This window comes from Chionomys nivalis, chromosome 11 (assembly GCF_950005125.1).
Source record: "Chionomys nivalis chromosome 11, mChiNiv1.1, whole genome shotgun sequence".
In the NCBI taxonomy this organism is placed as follows: Eukaryota; Metazoa; Chordata; class Mammalia; order Rodentia; family Cricetidae; genus Chionomys; species Chionomys nivalis.
In genome coordinates, this window is record NC_080096.1 from 20,271,385 (window position 1) to 20,295,312 (window position 23,928).

A 23,928-nucleotide genomic window follows, 5' to 3' on the forward strand; every position below is an offset into this window, starting at 1 on the left:
TGGGGGAAGGTTGAAGGGCAGAGGGGAGAGGCAGGGAGGGGAGCAGAGAAAAATGTAGAGCTCAATAAATGTCAATTTAAAAAAAAAGAGATGGGGGAGAATGTGGGTGGATGCAGAGAAGGTGTGGAGCAGGGTGCTGATTCGGATTGGACTCTGAGTTTCCCAGAGACAATAAACTCTGATGGCTATGAAAAAAAAAAGACCTTATTTCAGTTTTTCCCTCCTTTTCCTGGCCCACCCCATACAGGCACAGGAAGCCTCTTCATAATGGCTTCCTAGTCCTAGGTGGTCCTTCTGTCTTCAGTCTTACCCTGTTGTAATAGCCAGCCATGTACACACACACACACACTGCTTTTTAGTGAATTCTTCCTCAGAAGAGTCCTTCAAGGTTGCATCTTCGGTCCAAACCACTACTGGCAACATCCCAGTCAGCATTTTCCTGCTTCCAACTGCAGTCTTCAGCCCAGCACACCAGGCAAGGCCTTAGCATCAGCACAGACATACCAGCCCTCACCTGAAACTTCACTGGCTTCCGGCTGTCCAGACAGCAAGTCTAGAGTCCCGCTTAGCATGTGAATCTTTTTGTTTTGTTCTTCTGGATTTGAGACAGGGTCTCTCTATACAGGACTGGATATCCTGGAATTCACTGTGTAGACCAGGAATTCACTGTGTAGACCAGGAACTCTCTGAACTCAGAGATCCACTGGGCTCTGCCTCCTGAGTGCTGGAATTAACGGTGTGTCCTGTGTACCACCACAGCCTGGCTCAGGCCAATTTTTCGTTTTTGTTTTGTTTTGTCTTGTTTTCCAAGACAGGGTTTCTCTGTAGCTTTGGAGCCTGTCCTGGAATTAGCTCTTGTAGACCAGGCTGGCCTCGAACTCACAAAGATATGCTTGCCTCTGCCTCCCGAGTGCTGGCCATGCCAATCTTTTTTTTTTTTTTTTTTTTTTTTTTTTTTTTGGGGGGGGTTTTGAGACAGGGTTTCTCTGTGGTTTTGGAGCCTATCCTGGAACTAGCTCTGTAGACCAGGCTGGTCTCGAACTCACAGAGATCCGCCTGCCTCTGCCTCCCAAGTGCTGGGATTAAAGGCGTGCGCCACCACCGCCCGGCTCTTATTTTTTTTTTTAAAGATTTTTATTTATTATGTATATAGGTTTCTTCCTTCATGTATCCTGCAGTACAGAAGAGGACACCAGATCTTATTACAGATGGTTGTGAGCCACCATGTGGTTGCTGGGAATTGAACTCAGGACCTCTGGAAGAGCAGCCAGTGCTCTATTCCTCTGAGCCATCTCTCCAGCCACCCATGCCAATCTTTTAAAAAATTATTATTATTATTTCCTTCAAGGACAGGGTTTCTCTGTGTATCCCTGGGTGACCTGGAACTCACTTTGCAGACCAGGCTGGCCTTGAGCTCACAGAGATCCACTTTTTTTTTTTTTTTCCGAGACAGGGCTTCTCTGTGGCTTTGGAGCCTGTCCTGGAACTAGCTCTTGTAGACCAGGCTGGTCTCGAACTCACAGAGATCCGCCTGCCTCTGCCTCCCGAGTGCTGGGATTAAAGGCGTGCGCGCCACACTGCCCGGCTAGATCCACTTTTCTCTACCTTATCTTCCCCAGTGCTGGGATTAAAGGCATCCAACATACCTGGCTTTTTATTTACTTAGTTTGAGTATCCTTGAGCTTGCTATGTAGACCAGGCTGCTTTTTTATTTGTTTGTTTGTTTTTGGTTATTGTTGTTTGTTGGTTTGGTTTTCAAGACAGGATTTCTCTGTGTGACAGCCCTGTCTGTCCAGGAACTCACTTTGTTTACCAGGCTGGCCTCCAACTCTCACAAAGATCTGCCTGCCTCTGCCTCCCATGCATCGCCAAGCCCAGCATCCAGACTGGCCTCAAACTCACAGAGGTCCCATCTGCCTCTGCCTCCTGAGCACTAGGATTAAGCACATACCCACCATGTCCCTCTATTTATGTGTATGTGTGAATGCCTGCTTGTTTATCTGTGTACCCTGAGCATGCAGTACCAAGGGCTCAGGAGAGGGCATCAGACTGGAGTTGCAAGCAACCTTGTGGGAGGTGGGAGTCAAGCCAGGGCCCTCTGGCCACCTTTCCAGTTCCTGTACACCAATCTTTTTTTTTTTTTTTTTGGTTTTTCGAGACAGGGTTTCTCTGTGGCTTTGGAGCCTGTCCTGGAACTAGCTCTGTAGACCAGGCTGGTCTCGAACTCACAGAGATCCGCCAGCCTCTGCCTCCCGAGTACTGGGATTAAAGGCGTGCGCCACCATCGCCCGGCTTCCTGTACACCAATCTTGAGTAAACAGAATCTCTCTGGATTTACTTTTTTGGGGGTGAGGGTCGGCGTCCAAGTTTTATCCAGCAACTCCAACAAACAGGCAGGTATGGCCGGGCGGTGGTGGCGCACGCCTTTAATCCCAGCACTTGGGAGAAGAGGCAGGCGGATTTCTGTGAGTTCGAGACCAGCCTGGTCTACAAGAGCGAGTTCCAGGACAGGCTCCAAAACCACAGAGAAACCCTGCCTCGAAAAACCAAAAAAACAAAACAAAACAAAACAAAAAAAACAGGCAGGTATGGTGATGTATATCTGTAATTTCAGCCGCTCAGGAGGCTGAGGCAGGAAGATTGTGAGTTCGAAGCCAGCCTGGGCTACAGAGGGAGACTCTTTTTCCCAAGACTCATGTGTGGGATGGATCTTAGTGGCACAGAACCCACCTAGCATGAGCAAGAGTTTGATTTCTAGTACTACATATAAACAGACAAATAAATAGGGGCTAGAGAGTTGGCTCAGTGGTTAAGAGCACTAACTGCCCTTCCATAGGATCCGGGTTCAATTCCCAGCACCCACATGGTAGCTCACAACTCTTTGTTCCACTCTCACACAGACATACATACAGGCAAAGCACCAATGCACATGAAACAAAATTAAATAAAAGCTTAAGGGGCTGGAGAGATGGCTCAGCGGTTAAGAGCACTGCCTGCTCTTCCAAAGGTCCTGAGTTCAATTCCCAGCAACCACATGGTGGCTCACAACCATCTGTAATGAGGTCTGGTGCCCTCTTCTGGCCTGGCAGGCATACAAGCAGACAGAATACTGTATAAACAATAAACAAATAAATAAATAAATAAAAAAACAACAAAATATTCAGTACTAATAGTCAACATTTAAAAAAATAAAATTAAATAAAAGCTTAAAAAAATGCCGTTTGAGCCTTTGGCAGGCCTAAACAGCACAAAATAATAATAATAATAATCTAAAATAAAGCAACAGAAATCTAACAATAAATCTTAAAACAAAATATCCTAGATCCAATTCCTCAACTTGGTTCATCTCCAAATAATTTGCCATTACCAGCTATGAACAAGTAACCGGTCCCACGGTGGAGTCTTCACCCTGCATGCCCATGGTACAAAGGCCCATACATTATAGTTTTAAAACTATTTACTTATATTCTGGTCTGCCTGCTTCTCTCCCTCCACCTTTATGTGAGTTCTATGACTGAACTTAGGTTGGCAGGCTTGCATGGCAAACAATGAGCCATCCGGCCAGGCCTCAATACCTTTTGGGAAACCCCTCACTTCCTCACTACCACTGCTCTACTGAGACACCCAGCCTCCAGTTCCCGTCAACTTTTTTGATGCTGACATACCCCAACTCCACCTTCTACATAGCCCAGTGTGCCTTTCCCACTTCCCTTTAGCTGTGTGACTGTAACTTTTCCTGATGTCAGTTCACTCTAGGCAGAGCACCAAGGACAGAAACAATTCCACCCAGGTCTCTCTTGGTGAACGAATGAGTTTATTGGGCTTACGTACAGGAGCATGGGGGTGACCCCCAAACAGCTGCATCACTGAAAAGTCTCACCCCAACATGATGACAGGGATGAGGTTCCCTCTGAAGTTGGCTGTGCACACTTTGTATTCTCCAGCTGCCCCGAGACCACATGTGGCTGGGGCAGGGTTACTGCAGCTTGCCGGGCAGCAGGTTGGAGTCCTAGATGAAGGCTCATTAGCCCTTCTCACCCCTTCCTTCCGAGGGAACAGTAACAGACATGATCTTAGGAGAGGCTCTAGCAGATAGCCACCGCTGCTCTAAGTGAGGTGGTGATAGACAGCCTGCAAGGCTAGCAGTGCACACCTCCAACCCAGCACTTGGGAGAGGGAGGCAGTTGGATCCTTAGTCCTGTAACAAGTTTAGTCATCAGCCTGGGCTACAGGAGATCCTGTCTCAGAGGATGGAACAAGTTTAGTCATCAGCCTGGGCTACAGGAGATCCTGTCTCAGAGGATGGAACAAGGCTGGGAGTAAGCTAGTTATCACCAGCCTGCTGCTCCTCACGGTGTATTCAATAAACCTGGCTTTTCCTTCAGGATAATCACAACTAAACAATCAAGACGGCAACCAGGGCTGGGGAGACAGCTAGGTGCTTGTCTCGAAGGCATGGGGACCTGAGTTTGATGCCCAGAATCTATATAAGATGCTGGATGTGGTGGTACATACTTGCAATTCCAGTGCTCGGGAGAGGGAGACAGTAGAATTCCTGGGGCTCATTGGTGAGACAGTCTAGCCTAACTAGTAAGTTCAAGGAGAGACCCAGTCTCAAAGTGGGGAGATGACATTCCTGAGTTGGCTTCCACACACACAGGTGTATGTTCACGTGTGAGCACACGCACACACGCGCACACACACGCACACACACGCACGCACACATGCACACACACATGCACACACATACGCACACACACACAATGCACGCACACGCACACACACACAAATGTGCCGCCATGCTCTACCTAGAAGACGACGTCCCACAATGCCCCTCCCATGCCTTCCCACACCGCGACAGCGTCAGAGAGGCAGGGTGGGTTCTATCATCTTGTCTAATGCAGTCCTTCCCAAGTCTCAACAGGTAGAAAAGACACTGATCAGTGAATGTTGCAGGAAGCCAAGAACGGCCTGCAGCCAACACAGCTCACTGGAGCAAGGCTCCAAATGCCCGAGATGCCGGGATGAAGCCACACTGAGTCTGAGGACTGTCCACCCCATGCTCCCTTTCTTCTCTCTGTACTCTCTTCCAATCCTGCACCTGTTAAGTCCCATCTTGACACTTTTTTTTTCCTTAAATGTTTTTAATTTCTGGGATTGAAACCAGGACCTTACTATATTAAGCATGGGCTCTACCACTGAACTACATCCCTAGCTCCAGGTACACCACCTTCTATAGACCCCTGGGCCTTCGCACATTCTATCACTGTACAAAATGCTTCACTGGCTCCTGTTACTTCTGGACAAAACCCACTCATTGCTGGAACCCGAGACTACACCTTCCCGTTCCCTTTTCTTCTTCCAGATGTGACTCTAGTCTCTGTCGTATTTGTCTTTCTCTGATGGCAGCACACCTGGGTTGTTTTAATTCACTATTGCGGCTCTTGCCTAGTAGCGGCACGGACACAGCGTACAGGGACCTGTACAGCCACTCGGTGTGCTAACAGGACGGTAGGACTGAGACAGAGGAAGCCACCTACCTGTCACACAGCTGATCAAGATCTGACATCTGTGAGTACCTCACTTCTGTCCACTGTACCTCCCAATTGCCTTGTCCCTTTCCATCCTCGACACAGGTCTCAAGAGTCCTTCAAGCTTCCTTCTTGGCTGCTGGAGTCAGGGCTGTGTCCCTGTAAGGGCGCAGTGTGAGCCTTCTGCTGTCTGTCGTCACTAACAGAGCATCCTTTGAGAGCATCTCCCAGTGGCAGCAGGCTCTGGGAAGGTCAAATCCTCCAACATCCTCCTCCTGGTGCTAGGCCACAGGCCGAGCTCAGTGTCCGTGTGACCAGTGAAGAAGCTGGTTGTCTTTTTGCAGGTGAAACCTCAGCCAAGAACAACAGCGACATCTGAATGGTTTTGAGCTGCTCACCCAAGAGATCTACAAACTGTCCCATCTTAGACCAAGCCTCAGGAGGAAGATGACAAAGCTGTGCCTGTGCTGCGGTCCCTAGGTGGAGGGGCAGCCACCCTCCCCAGAGCCCATGGACCCCTCACAATCCACAGGACTGTGCTGGGCATGGGTAGGACAATGCCTTGGGGAGAACATCCTGTGCTCTAGCAGGGCCTGCTTTCCTCTGATGACAGACGCTCAGCAACAGGACTGTACCCGAAGCTATTCACATCCTCCTTCATGATCTTCCATGGAGTTCCAGCCGCGGTCCAAAAGGGCTCTAGAAAGCCGGGTGTGAGGATGCACCCGTAATCTCAGCACACTGAGAGGTAGAGGCAGGAGGGAGGGATCAAGGATGACGCCAGCCTGGGTTACATGAGAGTTTGCCTCAAAACACCAAAAACAAACAAAAAAAAGAAAAAAGTCCCAGGGACATTGACATTACCAGAACTAGAATGCTTGTTTATTTCAGGACTAGTTTATCCTGTCTGGTGGCAGAGAAACTGGATTCCAACTCCTGCTAGTTTGTTCCTTCAGAGTAAAACTGAAAAACTTTCTTAAATGTACGGATCGGTGCGGAGCCTGTGCTGCCACCTGCTGACGGCAGCGCTCCAGCCTGTCTGGGCCTGACTGGCATTTCAGAGGCCCTCAGCTGTGCACCGTGTCTTCAATTAATAAGTTCTTTATTCTGGAAAAGCAAATCAAGTTCATATTCATATAAACACTGACATTACAAAGTACAGGGACTAGGGGAAGGAGCAGACAAACCCGCTACAACCTTGCTAACACTGTCTCACCTAACATGACTGCATATACCGCTCTGCCTACAGTCAATCATTTATAAGACAAACCGGGCCACGTCTTCTCCTGAAGATACACTGCTTCTCTTTGAGACGGCAGGGAAAAGGAACCAGAAGTTGGGGTAGGAGGCTTTATTCTTTTGGCAGATCTTCTCAGTCATTATAGATATTGCTGCACTGTTAATAAAAAATATATGCTTCTCTGTAAAGCATTTAAAAAAAAATCCAAGGATGAGATGGCTGAGGTCTCAGCTCAAGTATCTCCAAATGCGTGTCGTCCATTCACTGACTGTCCCTGTGTTATTTCTTCGTTGTTTTCCGGATCAATGCCATTCTCTGAAAGAGGAGAGAAATGAAGAGGGCTCTGAGTCAGAAGCTTTATGGGATATCCAGAGGCTGTTAGCAAGTAGCATGGTCGACATTGTAGGAGCAGCATGCAGGGTTGAGAGATAGTCACTGGGCCCATTTCACAGACTGAGAGACTGGCACTACCCAGCTGTGCCTGCCATATTCACATGAAGCTCCCTTTCCCCATCAGGGCAGCCATTTAGATTACAACAGAGAGATGCCAGACTTGTCAAGAGGAGGCCAGTACCCCCAGTGGACTAAAGACAGAGATAACTGGTTCTCTATCAGAAATGATGTTCTCACACTGTTAAGAAGGGCAGAGGACAGCAGCTACCATGAGACATAACCCAGAATGTCAGGCAGACCAGCCTGGGTACCTCTCAGCACAAGCCCAGCACACTGCTTTCTCTGCCCTGGGTGGTGTATGTCATTTAAACTGGCTTTTCCTAAGGTGTGGGGGCAGGTGGGAATGCCCACAGATGCTCTGCAATTAAGAGTCTTTTTTTTTTTTTTTTTTGGTTTTTCGAGCCAGGGTTTCTCTGTGGCTTTGGAGCCTGTCCTGGAACTAGCTCTGTAGACCAGGCTGGTCTCGAACTCACAGAGATCCGCCTGCCTCTGCCTCCCGAGTGCTGGGATTAAAAGCGTGCGCCACCACGCCCGGCCTGCAATCAAGAGTCTTAAGTGAAACTCTCTGGGGCCGAGAGGAAACTGAAAGCTCCCCTGCAGCAGCACGGCACCAGGGAGGCTGTCACTGTGCTGCCTCTGACCTCTGTACAGGGAAGCTGGCTGCACAGGGGACGACACTCCTGGAAGACAGCTGGCGTGCCCACTCCGAGGTGCAGTTCTAGGGACCAACCCTGGCTGTCCCAGGCTCCTCACCTGTTTGTGAGCTTCTGTGGTGCAAGCTTTTTTGTAGGGTCGGATTTCTTCGGAGCCAAATCCTGGGATCCACATGTTCCACTGGCGCTCTGCAAGGAAGCAGGGGCAGAGCTGGGGTTCCCGCGAGAAGAGTCATGCAGCTGAGGGCAAGCGGGGCAAGCAGACTGGGCACCCACTGAACAGCCATGGCCTCTCCAAGGCTTCTTCACTGGGCTTGGTGCACACAAGGCAAATACTCTACCAAGTATACCCCAAGTCCTTTAATGTTGGGAGCTGTGGACCCCCAGACCTTGAATTTCCTGTAAACAACTTGTTTTTCTGTGTTTGCAGCTACTCTGAGCACGAGGCCCTCAGGAGTTCCTGATGGCAGGGGATTGGTTTCTGGTGGGTTTGGCTTGGGTGTGGCTATCAGTTAAGGATTCCTATATAAACCGGGCGGTGGCGGCGCACACCTTTAATCCCAGCACTCAGGAGGCAGAGGCAGGCGGATCTCTGTGAGTTCTAGACCAGCCTGGTCTACAAAGGGAGTTCCAGGACAGGCTCCAAAGTTACAGAGAAACCCTGTCTCGAAAAACAAAACCAAAAAAAAAAAAAAAAAAAAAAAAAAAAAGGGATTCTGCCTGGAACACAATAAAGGGGTCATCCTTGTTTCAAGGATGACCCGAGTTTCTGTCTCTGCGTGTGTCAATCTCTAAGCCAGCTCACGAACGATCCCATAGCTACAGGCATAGTACCATATAGTACAGGTGCTACAGGACCATAGTACACATAGTAGCACAGATGCTACACTTTAATGCCCCCCATTTGTTTTTGGTTTTCTGAGATAGAGTTTCTCTATAGTTTTGGAACCAATCCTCAAACTCACACTGTAGACCAGGTTGGCTTCAAACTCACAGAGACCCACCTGTCTTTGTCTCCTGAGTGCTGGAATTAAAAGCATGCACCACCACTGCCCAGCAACATAGAAGTGCTTGAGTTTTCTTTTTTGTTTGTTTTTTTTTTTTTTTGGTTTTTCGAGACAGGGTTTCTCTGTAGCTTTGGTGCCTGTCCTGGAACTAGCTCTTGGAGACGAGCCTGGTCTCGAACTCACAGAGATTCGCCTGCCTCTGCCTCCTGCGTGCTGGGATTAAAGGCGTGCGCCACCACCACCCGGCTGTTTGTTTTTTTTTTTTTTTTTTTTTTTTTTTTTTTTTTTGGGTTTTTCGAGACAGGGTTTCTCTGTGGTTTTGGAGCCTGTCCTGGAACTAGCTCTTGTAGACCAGGCTGGTCTCGAACTCACAGAGATCCGCCTGCCTCTGCCTCCCGAGTGCTGGGATTAAAGGCGTGCGCCACCACCGCCCGGCCCGGCTGTTTGTTTTTTGAGACAGGGTTTCTCTATGCAGCCCTAGCTGTCATGGAAATTACTCTGTAGACCAAGCTAGCCTCGAACTCACAAAGATTCGCCTGCCTCTGCCTCCTGAGTCCAAGTGCTGGAATTAAAGGCGTGCACCACCACTAACTGGCTATAAAATTTATTTTACTCTGGACAGACCAACTACTTAAAACAAATAGAAACTGTGTATTACGTGTGTGTGTTGTGTGCACATGTACATGCCTCTGTGGATCTGGGCAGAAGACACGTGGTGTCCTCCTCTATAACTTTTCTCCCCCAGGGCAGCGTCTGTCACAGGACATGGGGCACTGCCTTCTAGTTAGGCTGGTTGCCAGCAAGCCCCAGTCATCCTCTTGTTTACCTGTCCTAGAACTGAGATTACAGGCATGCACAACCATAACTTTTTTGGCTTCTTTTTTCGAGACAGGGTTTCTCTGTAGCCTTTCCTGGAACCAGCTCTTGTAGACCAGACTGGCCTCGAACTCACAGAGATCCTCCTGCCTCTGCCTTCTGAGTGCTGGGATTAAAGGTGTGCGCCACCGCCGCCCAGTTTACTCTAGTGACTTTATCATGTTACAGTTAATGCACATAAATGTTATGTGACTAACTCATGTTTAGCTGTAGAATGTGCTATTTTTTCCAGTTTATGAACATAATCTGTACTTCTCATAGTTTCCTGCAAGTATCCTCACTTTATGAAAAGAGAGACAGACTCTCAGAAATCAAGCAGAAAGGATTAGGTGGTCCCAGGGGGCATCCCATACCACAAAGCTTTCTCTCTTCTATTGGAATGGTAAAGGTCTGGTTGTGGCCTGAGGATTTCTCTGACCTTTGCCCTGAAAGTCCTCATGGCCAACTCGCGGAGATGCTTCAGGGGAGAAATGAGACCACATACCTAGATGCAGCTGGACATCTTTAACCTCCAGGGTGCTGGACTTGCGATGCCGAGCAAGCTGGCAGGCCGCTGTCACTACACTCTCAATGAAATCATCGGCGATCTGTAGCAGCATCTGTAGAGGGGAATGGCGGAGAGTAACCATGCCATTGGCAGGGCAGGCTCCTGTTTTGAGGATAACTGTGTGCTTCCTGAACCACATATTTAGTCAGGCTTGCTTGCTTTCTCTCTCTCTCTCCTTCCTCCTTCCTTTTTAATAATTAACTTTATTTTATGTGCATTGGTGTGAGGGTGTCAGATCCCAGGGAACTGGAGTTACAGACAGCTGTGAGCTGCCACATAGGTGCTGGGTATTGAACCTGGGTCCAACGCTCTTAACCATTGAGCCATCTCTGCAACCCAGAGCCAGACTTCTATTAGTAGGCCTGGAATGAGGAACTGGACTAGTGTGGATGAGGGAGGTCAAAAATATCACTCAGGTCAAGTACAGGTCATACCTTTCTAAGGATGTCCTTTCTCCTCAGTGGAGATTGACGGAAACAGTCACTACTCTTATGTTTCTTCTTAATCTTCCTTTCCTTTTCTCTCACTCTGTTTTTTGTTTGGTTTGGTTTGGTTTGGTTTTTTGCGACAGGGTTTCTCTGCATAACTTTGGCGTCTGTCCTGGCACTCACTCTATAGTCCAGGCTGGCCTTGAACTCAGAGAGATCTGCCTGCTTCTGCCTGACGCCTGCCTAGTGCTAGGATTAAAGGCACACGCCACCATCGCCCGGTGCTCTTTCCTGTACACCTCTGTACAGAGAACCCTGCCTCAACCTCACCTCCCCCCCAAAAAAAATTTGATGCCCGATTCTTCACTACTGTCACATGAAAGACTTGGTATTTCTATTCTTTTATTTGTTTTTTTTTCCGAGACAGGGTTTCTCCGTAGCTTTGGAGCCTGTCCTGGAACTCACTGTTTAGGCCAGGCTGGCCTAGAACTCATGGAGATCCACCTACCTCTGCCTCCCAAGTGCTGGGATTAAAGGTGCATGTCACCACTGCCCTCTCTGTAGCTTTAGAGCCTATCCTGGAAGAGATTGTTTCTATCTCCCAACAGTTGGGATTAAAGGCCAGTGCACCATGCCTGGCTATTTGTGTTTTTGAGATAGGGTATCACTATGTAACACTATTTGCCTGGATCTTGTGTAGACAAGGCTGGTTTTGAAATCCCTATAGGCTTGCCTCTGCCTCCCAAGTGCTGGGATAAAGGCATGTGCTGCCACACATTTATGTGTTCCTAGGAGAACAGAAGAGGAAGGATGTCAGATCCTCTGGAATCAGGAGTTACCAGTGTTTGTGAGTTGCCTGACATGAATGCTGAGAACCAAACTTGGGTCTTCTATAAGAACAGCAAGTGCTCTTAACTGCTAACCATTTCTCCAGAGCCTCAATCATTAAAAAAAAAAAATTGTGTGTGTGTGTGTGTGTCTGTGAGCGCACGCAACTGGAGAAACATCAAGTATTCTCTACCTCAGCCTGCTCCTGTGAGGCAATGGACCTGGACTTAGCCTTTCTCAGCAAACTCTAGCAGTCCACATTTCTCTGCTTCTTGTAGATGAGCAGCCTCTTGCACTGCTGCTGGGATCTGATTGCTCGTCTTCAAGCTTGTGCAAGAAGTAGTCTTAACAGCCCAGGCCTCACCTCCCCAGGCCTTCGTCCCCAGCCTTTAAAGGAAGGTGCTGAGACTAAGACCCACCTACTCACAGCTGTGTAGTAAGATAGCAGGAGAAGGGACTCAGCCTTCAAGGTCAAGTTCTAATCCTGAAGCCTTTTTATTTTATCTATTATTTAAATAATGCTCTCTCTCTCTCTTTCTGTAATATGTATGGATGTTTTGCTTGCACGTACATCTGGGGCTGGTGCCTGTGAAAGCTAGAAGGCATGAGATCTCCTCAAGCTAGACTCAAAAAGCTGTCATGTGGGTGCTGGGAACTGAATTCAGGTCTTTTGGAAGAGTAGTCAGTGCTCTTAACTGCGGAGCCATCTCTCCAGCCCCTCTTTTCATATTTTTTTTTTTTTGGTTTTTTTTTTTTTCGAGACAGGGTTTCTCTGTGGTTTTTTTGGAGCCTGTCCTGGAACTAGCTCTTGTAGACCAGGCTGGTCTCGAACTCACAGAGATCCGCCTGCCTCTGCCTCCTGAGTGCTGGGATTAAAGGCGTGCGCCACCACTGCCCGGCTTTTTCATATTTTTAAAGTGATGTATATTAGTGTTTTGCCTGCATGTACGGATGTGACCACATACTATGACTACATGGGAGACAAAGAAAGGTACTAGATGACCTGGAACTTGAGTTATGGATGGTGGTGCTGAAAACCAAACCTGAGGCCCTGTAGGAAAGTACTCTTGGGGCTGGAGAGATGGCTCAGAGGTTAAGAGCATTGCCTGCTCTTCCAAAGGTCCTGAGTTCAATTCCCAGCAACCACATGGTGGCTCACAACCATCTGTAATGGGGTCTGGTGCCCTCTTCTGGCCTGCAGGCATACAGACAGACAGAATATTGTATACATAATAAATAAAAAGACAAAAAAAAAAAAAAAAAGAAAGTACTCTTGGCTGGCTGGTGGTGGCACATGCCTTTATTCCCTGCATTTGGGTGGCAGAGACAGGCAGATCTGTGAGTTCAAGGCCAGCCTGGTCTACAGAGCGAGTTCTAGGACAGGCTCCAAAGCCACAGAGAAACTCTATCTCAAAAAACCAAAAAGAAAAAAAGAAAAAGATTAAAATTCGTATTTGTCAACACTAAATCTCTGCCCCCTTTAAAAAGCTATTTATTTATTTGGCTTCTCAAAACACTGTTTCTCTGCGTAGCCCTGGTTGTCCTAAAACTCACTCTGTAGATCAGGCTAGCCTCGGATTCAGATACCCCGTTCCTACCTCCCTAGCGCTATGATTAAAGGCATGCAGCACCACCAGTCCCTATATAAAATATATTTTTATTTAAAAAAACTTTTCAAAAAGTTTTATGTTTACAAATATTTTGTCTGCACATACATATATGAACCGTGTGTGTGTGTGTGTGTGTGTACCTGTATAAGTCAGAAGAAAGCATCAGAATCCTTGGAACTGGACTTACGAATTAATGTGAGGTACTATATGGTTGCTGGGAATTGAAACTGTGTCCTCTGCAAGAGCAGGTGCTCTTAACTACGGAGCCATCTCCAGGCCCATATTTTTATTTTTTATTTGTGTTTTGTCTGCATGTATGTCCATATTATGGTGCTGGGTCCTCTGGAACTGGAGTTACAGTTGTGAGAAATCATGGGAGTGCTGGGAATTGAACCCAGGCCCTCTGGAAGAGCAGCCAGTGCTCTTAACCAGTGAGCCATCACCCCATCTCCCCCACGTCTCCACTCTTAACTACCATGCTGTTATCATCTTTGGTACCCAGATGTAACTTACCTCCTCCACATCTTCATCCAGCTGCTCATTAGGATCCACCTCTCTGACTAAGTCTTGTAATTTCTTCTTGGTTAGTACCTAAAGTGAATTGGGGGAAGAGTTTTCGTAAGCATCAAGGACACAAACTTTATTACCCTCTAAAGAAGACAGGCTGTCAAGTTGTTTAGTTCTAGCTTCCAGACAGCCCTCCCTGGTGGTACAGCTGCAAAAGTACTCAAGGGCAAGAGGCAAGAGTGGTTTGGAGGGGCTGGAGAGATGGCTCAGAGGTTAAGAGCACTGACTGTTCTTCCAAAGGTCCTGAGTTCAATTCCCAGCAACCATATGGTGGCTCACAACCATCTGTAATGGGGTCTGGTGCCCTCCTCTGGCCTGCAGACATACATGGAAGGAATGTTGTATACATAATAAATTAATAAATATTTAAAAAAAAAAAAAAGAGTGGTTTGGAGGTGAGGTCAGCACCTGACTGTCATGCAGTTTATTCAACATTATCTTTCTCACTATTCTTCCCTGCTCTGCACAGAGCAGTCTGCAATTCTCAGAACACCAGATCACCATACACTGTGCCCTTGATCAGTTGTATTAAGATGTGTTCTTCTTTCTTCCTACACGCTCAGGATATGTTCTCTTTTCTGAGGTGTCTCCTGGCCCAGCCAGGAAAAAGGACCCACCCCCTTCAGCTCTTCTTCTGTCACTCTGCAGATTTGCACATCAGCCCATATCTGATTTAGAAGGCTAAGGGTTTGAGCGAGGTATGATGGCACACATCTTTAATCCCAGCGCTTGGGAGACACAGACAGGCAGACAGATTCTGAGTTCAAGTCCAGTCTTGTCTACAGAATGAGTTACAGGACAGCCAGGGCTAGACAGAGGAACACCTCCACCCAAGAAAAAAAAGGCTAACAGTTCTGAGGGTGACCAAAAGTGGTCATCTCTGTACACCTAAATAATAGTCAGTAGCTGAAGGTATCACCCCCTTTCTAAAGAAAGTTATCTTACATCTAGATAACTTTAAAACGTGGTGGGGGAGCTGAAGATTCAGTTTGGTTGTAGACTGCTTGCCTAGCTTGAAGCCCAGCTATGGATCCCTAGAATCACAGAAAAAAACACAAAATCTAACCATTTAAGTGAAACAAGTATCTGGTTTTTGTGTCCTCCTACCCCTCCTACCTACATCACTATGTAGACCAGGCTGCCTCTGCCTCCTAAGTCCTGGGATTAAAGACTTCTCTTTGCTGGGCGGTGGTGGCGCACGCCTTTAATCCCAGCACTTGGGAGGCAGAGGCAGGCGGATCTCTGTGAGTTCGAGACCAGCCTGGTCTACAAGAGCTAGTTCCAGGACAGGCTCCAAAACCACAGAGAAACCCTGTCTCGAAAAACCAAAAAAAAAAAAAAAAAAAAGACTTCTCTTTACAGTTATTTAGTGGTGACATGTGTGCGCGCGCGGATGAACACAAACAACAGTACACATATGTGGAAGAGGTTAACTTGAGGAATTAGAATCTCTTCTTCCACTATCTAGATTTGGGGATTGAACTCAGATTATCAAGATTGGTAGCGAGGGCCGGGCAGTGGTGGTGCACGCCTTTAATCCCAGCACTCGGGAGGCAGAGGCAGGCGGATCTCTGAGTTCGAGGCCAGCCTGGTCTACAAGAGCTAGTTCCAGGACAGGAACCAAAAAGCTACGGAGAAACCCTGTCTCGAAAAAAAAAAAAAAAAGATTGGTAGCGAGGCCCTTTACTGACTGAGTCTTCTTGCTAGCCCTCAAGTTTTCTGAGGCAGGGCCCACAACTGGTTTTGTAGCAGAGGAAGAGGAATCCTGTGGAAGGTGTGAGCCACCTTGCTCTTTTATAGTGGCCTCCATAGTCAACACAGGCTGGACTCTATTCAGCCAACCCTTTCTTTTTTTTTTTTTTTTTTTTTTTTTTTTGATTTTTCGAGACAGGGTTTCTCTGTGGCTTTGGAGCCTGGAGCCTGTCCTGGAACTAGCTCTGTAGACCAGGCTGATCTCGAACTCACAGAGATCCGCCTGCCTCTGCCTCCCTGGGATTAAAGGCTGGGATTAAAGGTGTGCGCCACCACCGCCCAGCTCAGCCAACCCTTTCACAAGCAATTCAGTTAGTCCTCCTATCCACTCCCTTGAATGTCTCCTCATCCATCATATTCAGCCTACAAGATCCAAGGCTTTGTCTTTCTTTTGGTTTTCCGAGACAGGGTTTCTCTATGTGATATCCATGGATGTCCTGGAGCTCACTTTGTAGACCAGGCTGGCCTTGAACTCACAGAGATCCGCCTGCCTCTACCTCCCAGCTTTATACTTCTTTTCTTGTTGCTCTCTCTGGAAGGTGGAATCAGAGTCATAGGTACAAAGAGGGGAACAGATTTCAGAATCACTGCAGAAATGAATGGCAGCAGCAAGATAAACCATGAGAAGGAACAACTGAACACTCTTATTTTAGGACTAGGAGCCCATGTATTATATAGATAACTCATAAAATATCCGCCACTGCCGAGCGTGGTAGCTCACTCCTGTAATCCCAACCCTGGGGAGGATGAGGCAGGAAGATTGCCCATGACTTTGATTCTGCCTGGGACCACATCTTTGAGTTCTACTCACCCTAGGCTATACTAAAACCCCAGCCACATGCTCTTTGAAAGTTTGTTATTACATACACACACAGTCATATATAACAGAGCAAAAATTGATACTCATAGACAATTCAATAAAAATGCTATCCCAGAGAGCAAAACCCTTTTTCTATTTTTGTTTGTTTGTTTGTTGTTTTTCGAGACAGGGTTTCTCCGTAGCTTTGGAGGCTGTCCTGGAACTAGCTCTTGTAGACCAGGCTGGCCTTGAACTCACAGAGATTCACCTGCCTCTGCCTCCTGAGTGCTGGGATTAAATTTGTGGGCCACCACCACCTAGTTTGGGAAAGACCTTTTTCAACAGAGAGCACGAGCACCTGTTATGTCCACCTCTGTGCCTCACAGGTGCAATGTCACAAAGGAGAGCTAAGAGGTACCTGGTTGTTTTCAGGGCTAAGACGACCGCCTGTCCCAGGAGCGCCTGGTATCTTTACCACCGTCGTGCTATTGGCCATGGAGCCTTGTGGAGGGGTGCTGGCTGGCTCCGGTTTTATAGATGAGAAATTGGAGAGGTTGATTAGAGCTGAGGGGCCAAACTGGTTCATAATCTGCCGAGCTTTGGACTTCAGCTCATAGAGCTTATCAAGATCCTGTTTCTTTTTGGAGCTGTGAGGACCAAGGCCAATCAACTGGAGAGGAAAACAGACAGCAGGATTACTCTAGAGACACCTGCAGTAATGTGTGCATTTTGAAAGTAACATGAGATCTGTCAGACTTGAGTCTTCTGTGTGTCCAGGAGGGTGATTGCTTGATATTGACATTAAAATGGAGGGGATGAAGAATGTTCACTGCTCTCACCTGGTTTTGGAAATCATCTTTTCTCCAAAATCGAAATGAAATAGTTCGCAAAATTAAGTTAAAAAAAAAGTAAATGAAATGAGAAATCTTATTTACAAAAATAATCTAGAATAAGCAAGACATTTTTGAGGGATTCATACAAGTAAACAGAATCCAAGTGAAGTACTTACATGCATGTTTTTTTTTAAGTAGGAAATAATGTTAAATTCAAATAAACAGCACAATCACACACTTAAAACTCAGTCACAAAGCTTAAGAAAATGATTAGTTCATTATCAAAACATGAAGCATTTCAAAACATGCTTAAGTCCAAGGCAGGGGTCTGTCAAATAAAGACCACTTTTAGCAACTGTAAAAGCTCTGCTTTACTATAAAGAACTTTTCCCCTGTGTTTTAGCAATCTTCAACACATGCTGAGACCATCGCCTAAAGCAGTTGCAGGTCCTAAAGCTTATAGCCATAAGGCCAACTCTGTGAACATAGGCTGAGGTGTCAAGACCAGAAGCACATTCACCAAGTTCTGCCCACAGTGGCCTCAAGTTTACTTACTGCTATCTGAGTGTCTAGATCTTTAATTACATCAGCAACAGCTGTAAGCCCGGTGTAATGAGAGACAGCCATTTTCAAAAGCTACCTGTAAACAAATAACTCGCATCAAGTGCCACCCCGGCCACAGAAGTATACCAGTTGTGTGGTGGCATGGTGCAACTTCAACCAGGATTTAGCTGAAGATGCAAGTTGGTAGTAGAGAGCTTGTCTAGTATATCTGAGGCCCTGGGCTTCATAACTCCATCAAGACAGGATTGCAAAGTCAGGCATGCCAAGCTGGGCAGTGGTGGTCCCTGTCTTAATTCCAGCACTTGGGAGGCGGAGGCAAGGTAATCTCTGTGAGTTCAAGGCCAGCCTGGTCTACAAAGGGAGTTCCAGGACAGCCAGTGTTACACAGAGAAACCCTGTCTTGAAAAAACCAAAAATCTACCCCTCCTCTCCAGCTCTGCCTCTACTCATCACATGAGCAGAAACATTCAAAACATGTCTGATGCTGGGAGGTGGTGGAACTCACAGATCCACTTGCCTCTGCCTCCCAAGTGCTGGGATTAAAGGTATGTCCATCACTTCCAGTAGCAAAAATCAGTATATTAAAAAGGTCTACCCATCTTGGTATTAATTCAATACACTACCCACTGTATTATGACCATTCTTTTTTGTTTTATTTCTTATTTTTGTCCTTGTTGTTTGTTTTTAGATAGGATCTCACTCTACCCCACAATGCTCTGGAATTTACTATGGGACAACTAAACTCATGGACAATCTTACTGCTTTAGCCTCTCAAATGCTGGCATTATAGGCCAGCACCACCAGACCCAGATCTTTTCTGAGACAGTCTTTACAGACTCCTGGCTCATTTGGTACTTGCTGGTTGTCTCAACTGGCTTTGAATCTGGGGTGATGCTCCTGTCTCACCCCTCCCCACTCCAATTACTGAGGTTACCATGGATCACCATGCCTGACTTCTGTAATCATTTTTATAACTAAAGAATTTTTTCTGTTCTATTTATTTCTTCTTTTATGTTGGGGAAGGGACAGGCATGTGTCACAGTGAATATAGAGGTCAGACGACAAGTTGAAGGCGTTGGTTCTCTCATTTCACCATGTTGGTTAAGACTGGCAGCAAGCACTTTTATCCTCTGAGGTATCTCACTGGCCTTAATGACTGGAGTTGTTTTTGAGGGTTTTTATGTTGTGTTGTTTAAAGGAAGAGATTGGATATTTAAATCAGGGAATGATACTTTGCCTGGCATGTATGAGGTTATGGGTTTTATCTTCTGCACAGGGAGGAACAGAGGGAGGAAGATGCTGGCAATCTCAGCTACTTGAAAAACCAGGCAGGAACATCACTTGGGTCCTGCTGTTCAAGGGTAGCCTAGGCTACAAAGTAAGATCCATCTCAAAGAATAAAAGTAAACACCTGAGCCGGGCGGTGGTAGCGCACACCTTTAATCCCAGCACTCTGGAAGCAGAGACAAGTCAGATCTCTGAGTTCGAGACTAGCCTGGTCTACAAGAGCTAGTTCCAGGACACGCTCTAAAACTACAGCAAAACCCTGTCTCGAACAACCAAATAAATAAATAAATAAATATTAAAATAAAATAAAATTAACACAGGCATGGTGGTAAATGCCTATATCCCAGCACTTTTTTTTTTTTTTTTTTTTTTTTTTTTAGTTTTTCGAGACAGGGTTTCTCTGTGGTTTTGGAGCCTGTCCTGGAACTAGCTCTTATAGACCAGGCTGGTCTCGAACTCAAAGAGATCCGCCTGCCTCTTCCGGAGTGCTGGGAGTGCTGGGATTAAAGGCGTGCGCCACCACCGCCCGGCTATATCCCAGCACTTTTGAGTGTGGAGGCAAGAAGTTCAAGGTAGTCTCTCTCCCTCCCTCCCTCCCTCCCTCCCTCCCTCCCTCCCTCCCTCCCTCCCTCCCTCTCTCTCTCTCTCTCTCTCTCTCGACAGGGTTTTTCTGTGCGACAGCCCTAACTGGCCTGCAACTAGCTCTGTAAACCAGGCTGGCCTTGAACTCACAGAGATCCTCCTGCCTCTGCCTCTGGAGTGCTAGGATCAAAGGCGAGCACCAGCCGGGCGGTGGTGGCGCACGCCTTTAATCCCAGCACTCGGGAGGCAGAGGCAGGCGGATCTCTGTGAGTTCGAGACCAGCCTGGTCTACAAGAGCTAGTTCCAGGACAGGCTCCAAAACCACAGAGAAACCCTGTCTCGAAAAAACTAAAAAAAAAAGAAAAAAAAAAAAGAAAAAAAAAAAAAAGGCGAGCACCACCACTGCCTGGCGTAGTTTAAAATAATCTTGAGCTACTTACAGAGTCAGGTCAAGGCTAGCCTGGGCTACAGGAGAAAGTGTGAAGAGTTCAAGGACAGCCAGAGCTGTTACACAGAAAAATCCTGCCTCAGAAGAAAAAAGAGGGGAGAGGGTGTGAAGAAAAGAGAAATAGCAATGGCAAATAGTCGCAGACGTCTTGTAGGAGGCACCATGGAAAACTCAAGTCAAGTGAGCTAGGTGCCGTCTTTGACCCTAGTTCCACGTCTCTTTTAGCAGCTGAATCATTGCAAATTCTAAAGTCCCTTCAAGCTATGTGAATACTTCAAAATGTATTGTCCTAATACACCTGGTTGACAGTACAGAACAAACTGCTGATGTTGAGTTAGGGATGTAGCTGTTGGGAGAGAGCTTGCCTAGCATACGTGAGGCCTGGGCTGGATACCCAGCGCGACATAAACTTGGATCTCGGAGCTAGAAACTGGCCTGGTCTAGACAGAGTTCCAGGAGAGCCTGGACTTGGAAATACCCGTCTCAATGCCCCTTCCCAATAATGAATATATATATATATATATATATATATATATATATATATATATATATATACACATGTACATATATGAAGCTTTGGCTTCCCAAATCCTTCCTCAGCTTTGTGAGCCTTTCTCCGTGTGCCTGCCGTGTCTCCTGTTAGTGGAAGCCTTAAAACACAACAGTACCTGCTAAGCTACTGAGAAAATAATACTTTCCAGTATGTTAACCTTTCTTTTTCTTAAAAAACAAAACAAAACAATAAACCCATCACTCAGTGGTGGCCCATGACATTAGTCACAGCACCCGGGAGGCAGAGGCAAGTGGAATTCTGAGATTGAAGCCATTTTGGTCTACAGAGTGAGTTCCAGGACTGCCTGTAGCACTAGTAATAAAAAACCCATAGGCAGATAAATATTGGGGTACAACCTGAAGACCAGAAAAATCAAAGCACCTAGTCACTGGCTCTTACCGTTACCTCTGTACAAAAATGGTGATCCTGCCTCCAGGAATCCTCAGAATGAGAATGAAACCTGTCTCCTCCCATTTTATAATCCTCTCTAGTGCTGGGATTAAAGGTGTGCACCACTACTACCTGGTTTTATGGCAAACTAGTGTGGCTACTGGGATTAAAGGTGTATGTCACCACTGACTGGTCTGTATGGCTGATCAGTGCAGCTGTTTTACTCTCTGATCTTCAGGCAAGCTTTATTTATTAAAATACAAATTAAATATCACTACACAGAGAAACCCTGTCTTGAAAACTAACCAAGCCCAGTGGTGGTGGCACACACCTTTAGTCCCAGCACTCGGGAGACAGAGACAGGCGGATCTCTGTGAGTTCAAAGCCAGCTTGGTCTACATAGTAAGTACCAGGACAGGCTCCAAAGTTACACAGAAACCCTGTCTCGAAAAACAAAAACAAACAAAAAGCAAAAGAAAGAAGGAAAAATCAACCAACAAACCAAACAAAAAAACCCCAAACCTTTTTTCCTTTATTTATTTAGTGTGTCTGTGCACAAGTGGTAGGAGGGTTATTTGGGGAGTTCATTCTCTCCTTCCACCTTGTAGGCCGCAGGGTCATCAGCCGTGGTGGCCATCACCTTTACCAGAAGAACCAACCATCTCATTTGACTTTTTTTTTTTTGAGACACAGTCTCATGTTGACATTGAACCCCTGATCTTCCTGCCTCCACCTCTAAAATAATGGGATTGCAGGCAAGCACCAAGACACCTGGCTACGTCAATCCGAGTCCACAACATCTAGTGCGTGCAAGAAAGTTAATTTGATGTAGCCCTAATTTTCAAGAAATCAAGTACATCGTACTCTATTGTAAGGAAAGATTCTATAAACGTTCCTTTTTCTTTTTCTATCTTGAATGTCTATGCTTCCGTGAAAGTACAGGAATTAGGTTTCACATAGGACACTACATAAGTATCCTAATAGTATTTATTGACATTAAAAGGAATTAAGTTGGGTGTGGTGGAGCATCCTTTAATCCCAGCACTCTAAAGGCAGGTGAATCTCTGGAGTTTGAGGCCAGCCTGATCTACATATCAATTTCCAGGCTATGGGGAGCTAAAAGGTTGGGGAAGGAGGGGTGGGGTGAAGGAGTGTTTTCATTAGGTGTCAGGCTTTGTATAACTATTCTATTTTGTTGACTTAAAGTTCAAGAAAGTTTTAGAGGCACATCTAGGGCTAAATCACTCTTGTACTATGCCATTTACGGCAAAGTTCTCAACCTCTTTGGACATATTTACACCGGCGCTAACAATACTTAACTGTGATAATGAATTGATGGAATACTTGTACGTGCTTTAAATTGCAGGGTGTGGTGGTGCACACCTTTAATCACAGCACTTGGAAGGCAGAGGCAGGTGGATCTCTAAATTCGAGGCCACCCCTGTCTAGAGCTCAAGCTCCAGGACAGCCAGAGTAACAAAGAGAAACCATGTCTCAAATTCAGAACAAAACAGAAAGTGCTCAGGTTGTGCCTGACTCATCTGAGTAGGTTTCGGTCATGGATATATGAAGGGAAGTAGCTGGCTCCAAGTCACTCTTCTAGAAGCAATTCCTAGCAAAGGTTCCTGATAAAAATATAGGCCACACTTATTTAAAAATATATAAAATGTATTTTACTTAAAGGCTCACTTACGACATTTACTGTATCTTAGGTCGATGCCATAGTAGTAACCAAAGTATTAGAATCTGTAAAAACGATCCTTCTGAGTTTGAGGGTAGAGATTCCAAAAGCCTTTATTCAAGTAATCTGAACCAAGCACCTCTTGTTGCTGCACACAGAAGCGCACTGAATAACCTAAGAATTGGCTCACCATAACCCTAATCCTTCTTTGGGGCCTCCTTTCCTTAAATGCCAAAGAATTCAAAGTGATCTTTTGCTGTCCTTCCATCTATGACAGTTGGCTTGTGGTAGAGAGGTCTGTGCTCAACAGGGCTGAATGGAAGGGGGCTTAAGGCACTTCCCAAGTACATAACTGCTTCCAACTTCACATCCGTTTTACAACAATGAAGGAGAGAAACGAAGACATTCATGTGGGTTTTCTAGATTGAGTATCTAACACAAGAAAAGCCTAACTGCAAAAAGCCAAGTAGGCAGCGCCAAGAAGTCCTTCCCCGAATGTATCTTTTATCCCTCTGGGTTCAGAAAACAGATCGCTAAATCTTTCAAACCTCTGTCCCTTAAAGGCTGATCTCCCAGCCACGACCCCTTAGATCCTCCACTTTTAAGAGCTCGGGTCCTCACAGCCCTGTCCCTTCAGGAACTCTTGAGTCCGAAAGCCCCGATCCCGCCCCAACAGTAGACCCAGTCCTCACTGCCCGTTTACCTTCCCTCCCAAAGTCAAGTCTTCGCTGCTCGCTTCTGCCTCTCCGGTCCCTAAGTCTTTGCTGCCCTGTTTCTGACTCTTCAGGAGCTGGGACTTTGCTGTCCCGCTACTCTCTCTTAGGAGCCCGAGTCCTCTCGCTGCTCCACTTTTACCTCTGGAGCCCGTGTCTTCACACCCCGTTTCGTTTCCTACCCATGCCTCCTATAAAAAGTCCTCATCATCCTGTCCCTATCAGGCGGCTTTCCCTCAGATGCTGCAGAACTCAAATACCTTCTCGTTCCCTAAGTCTCGTTCGGAGCCCGAGTCCCCAACAGCCGCTGCTTCTGCGAGCCCGAACCCCTCAAGTCCCATCCCAAGAGCCTGGCTCCTCACAGCCCCGTCTCTTCCACAACCTAGTTCTTCCAGCACTGACCCGCTGTGGGTCTGGGTCCTGACGCCCTCCTCCCGCTCTTCGTCCTCAACTGCCAGGGCCCAAGACTCACAGGCAGCAGCGTCTATCTCCCCATGATATGCGGAGACTGCCCCAGTGAAGCTTTCGTCTCAGCAGCCGGTCCGACTGCGCGGCCCTCCCCAAGCACTTCCGGCACCGCTCCCCG

At 46.7% G+C, this 23,928-nt stretch overlaps 1 protein-coding gene across 3 annotated transcripts; it reads right to left on the reverse strand.

Moving 5' to 3' along the window:
- Window positions 1–3,824: 3,824 nt before the first annotated feature.
- On the reverse strand, window positions 3,825–23,928 carry Taf12 (TATA-box binding protein associated factor 12). 3 transcript variants are annotated; one of them, XM_057785162.1, is made up of 7 exons: window positions 23,815–23,911; window positions 17,680–17,764; window positions 16,706–16,961; window positions 13,687–13,760; window positions 10,245–10,359; window positions 7,978–8,066; window positions 3,825–7,086 (listed from the first exon to the last, which is right to left on the reverse strand). In XM_057785162.1, the coding sequence occupies exons 2-7, from the start codon at window positions 17,749–17,751 to the stop codon at window positions 7,051–7,053; spliced, it is 642 nt and encodes a 213-aa protein (XP_057641145.1). In that variant the 5' UTR covers window positions 17,752–17,764; window positions 23,815–23,911; the 3' UTR covers window positions 3,825–7,050. The 3 variants fall into 3 exon arrangements, with proteins under 3 accessions (XP_057641145.1, XP_057641146.1, XP_057641147.1); XM_057785163.1 differs by lacking the exon at window positions 17,680–17,764 and having other exon boundaries at window positions 23,815–23,928; XM_057785164.1 differs by lacking the exon at window positions 17,680–17,764 and having other exon boundaries at window positions 23,745–23,911.

Coding starts and splice junctions, on each gene's coding strand:
- Taf12 (XM_057785162.1), bottom strand. CDS start 17,751: ATGGCTGTCTCTCATTACACCGGGCTTACAGCTGTTGCTGATGTAATT. Junction 13,761..16,705: donor CCCTGAAAACAACCAGGTAC/CTCTTAGCTCTC, acceptor CACTTTAGGTAC/TAACCAAGAAGAAATTACAA. Junction 8,067..10,244: donor AGATGTCCAGCTGCATCTAG/GTATGTGGTCTC, acceptor GCTTCCTTGCAG/AGCGCCAGTGGAACATGTGG.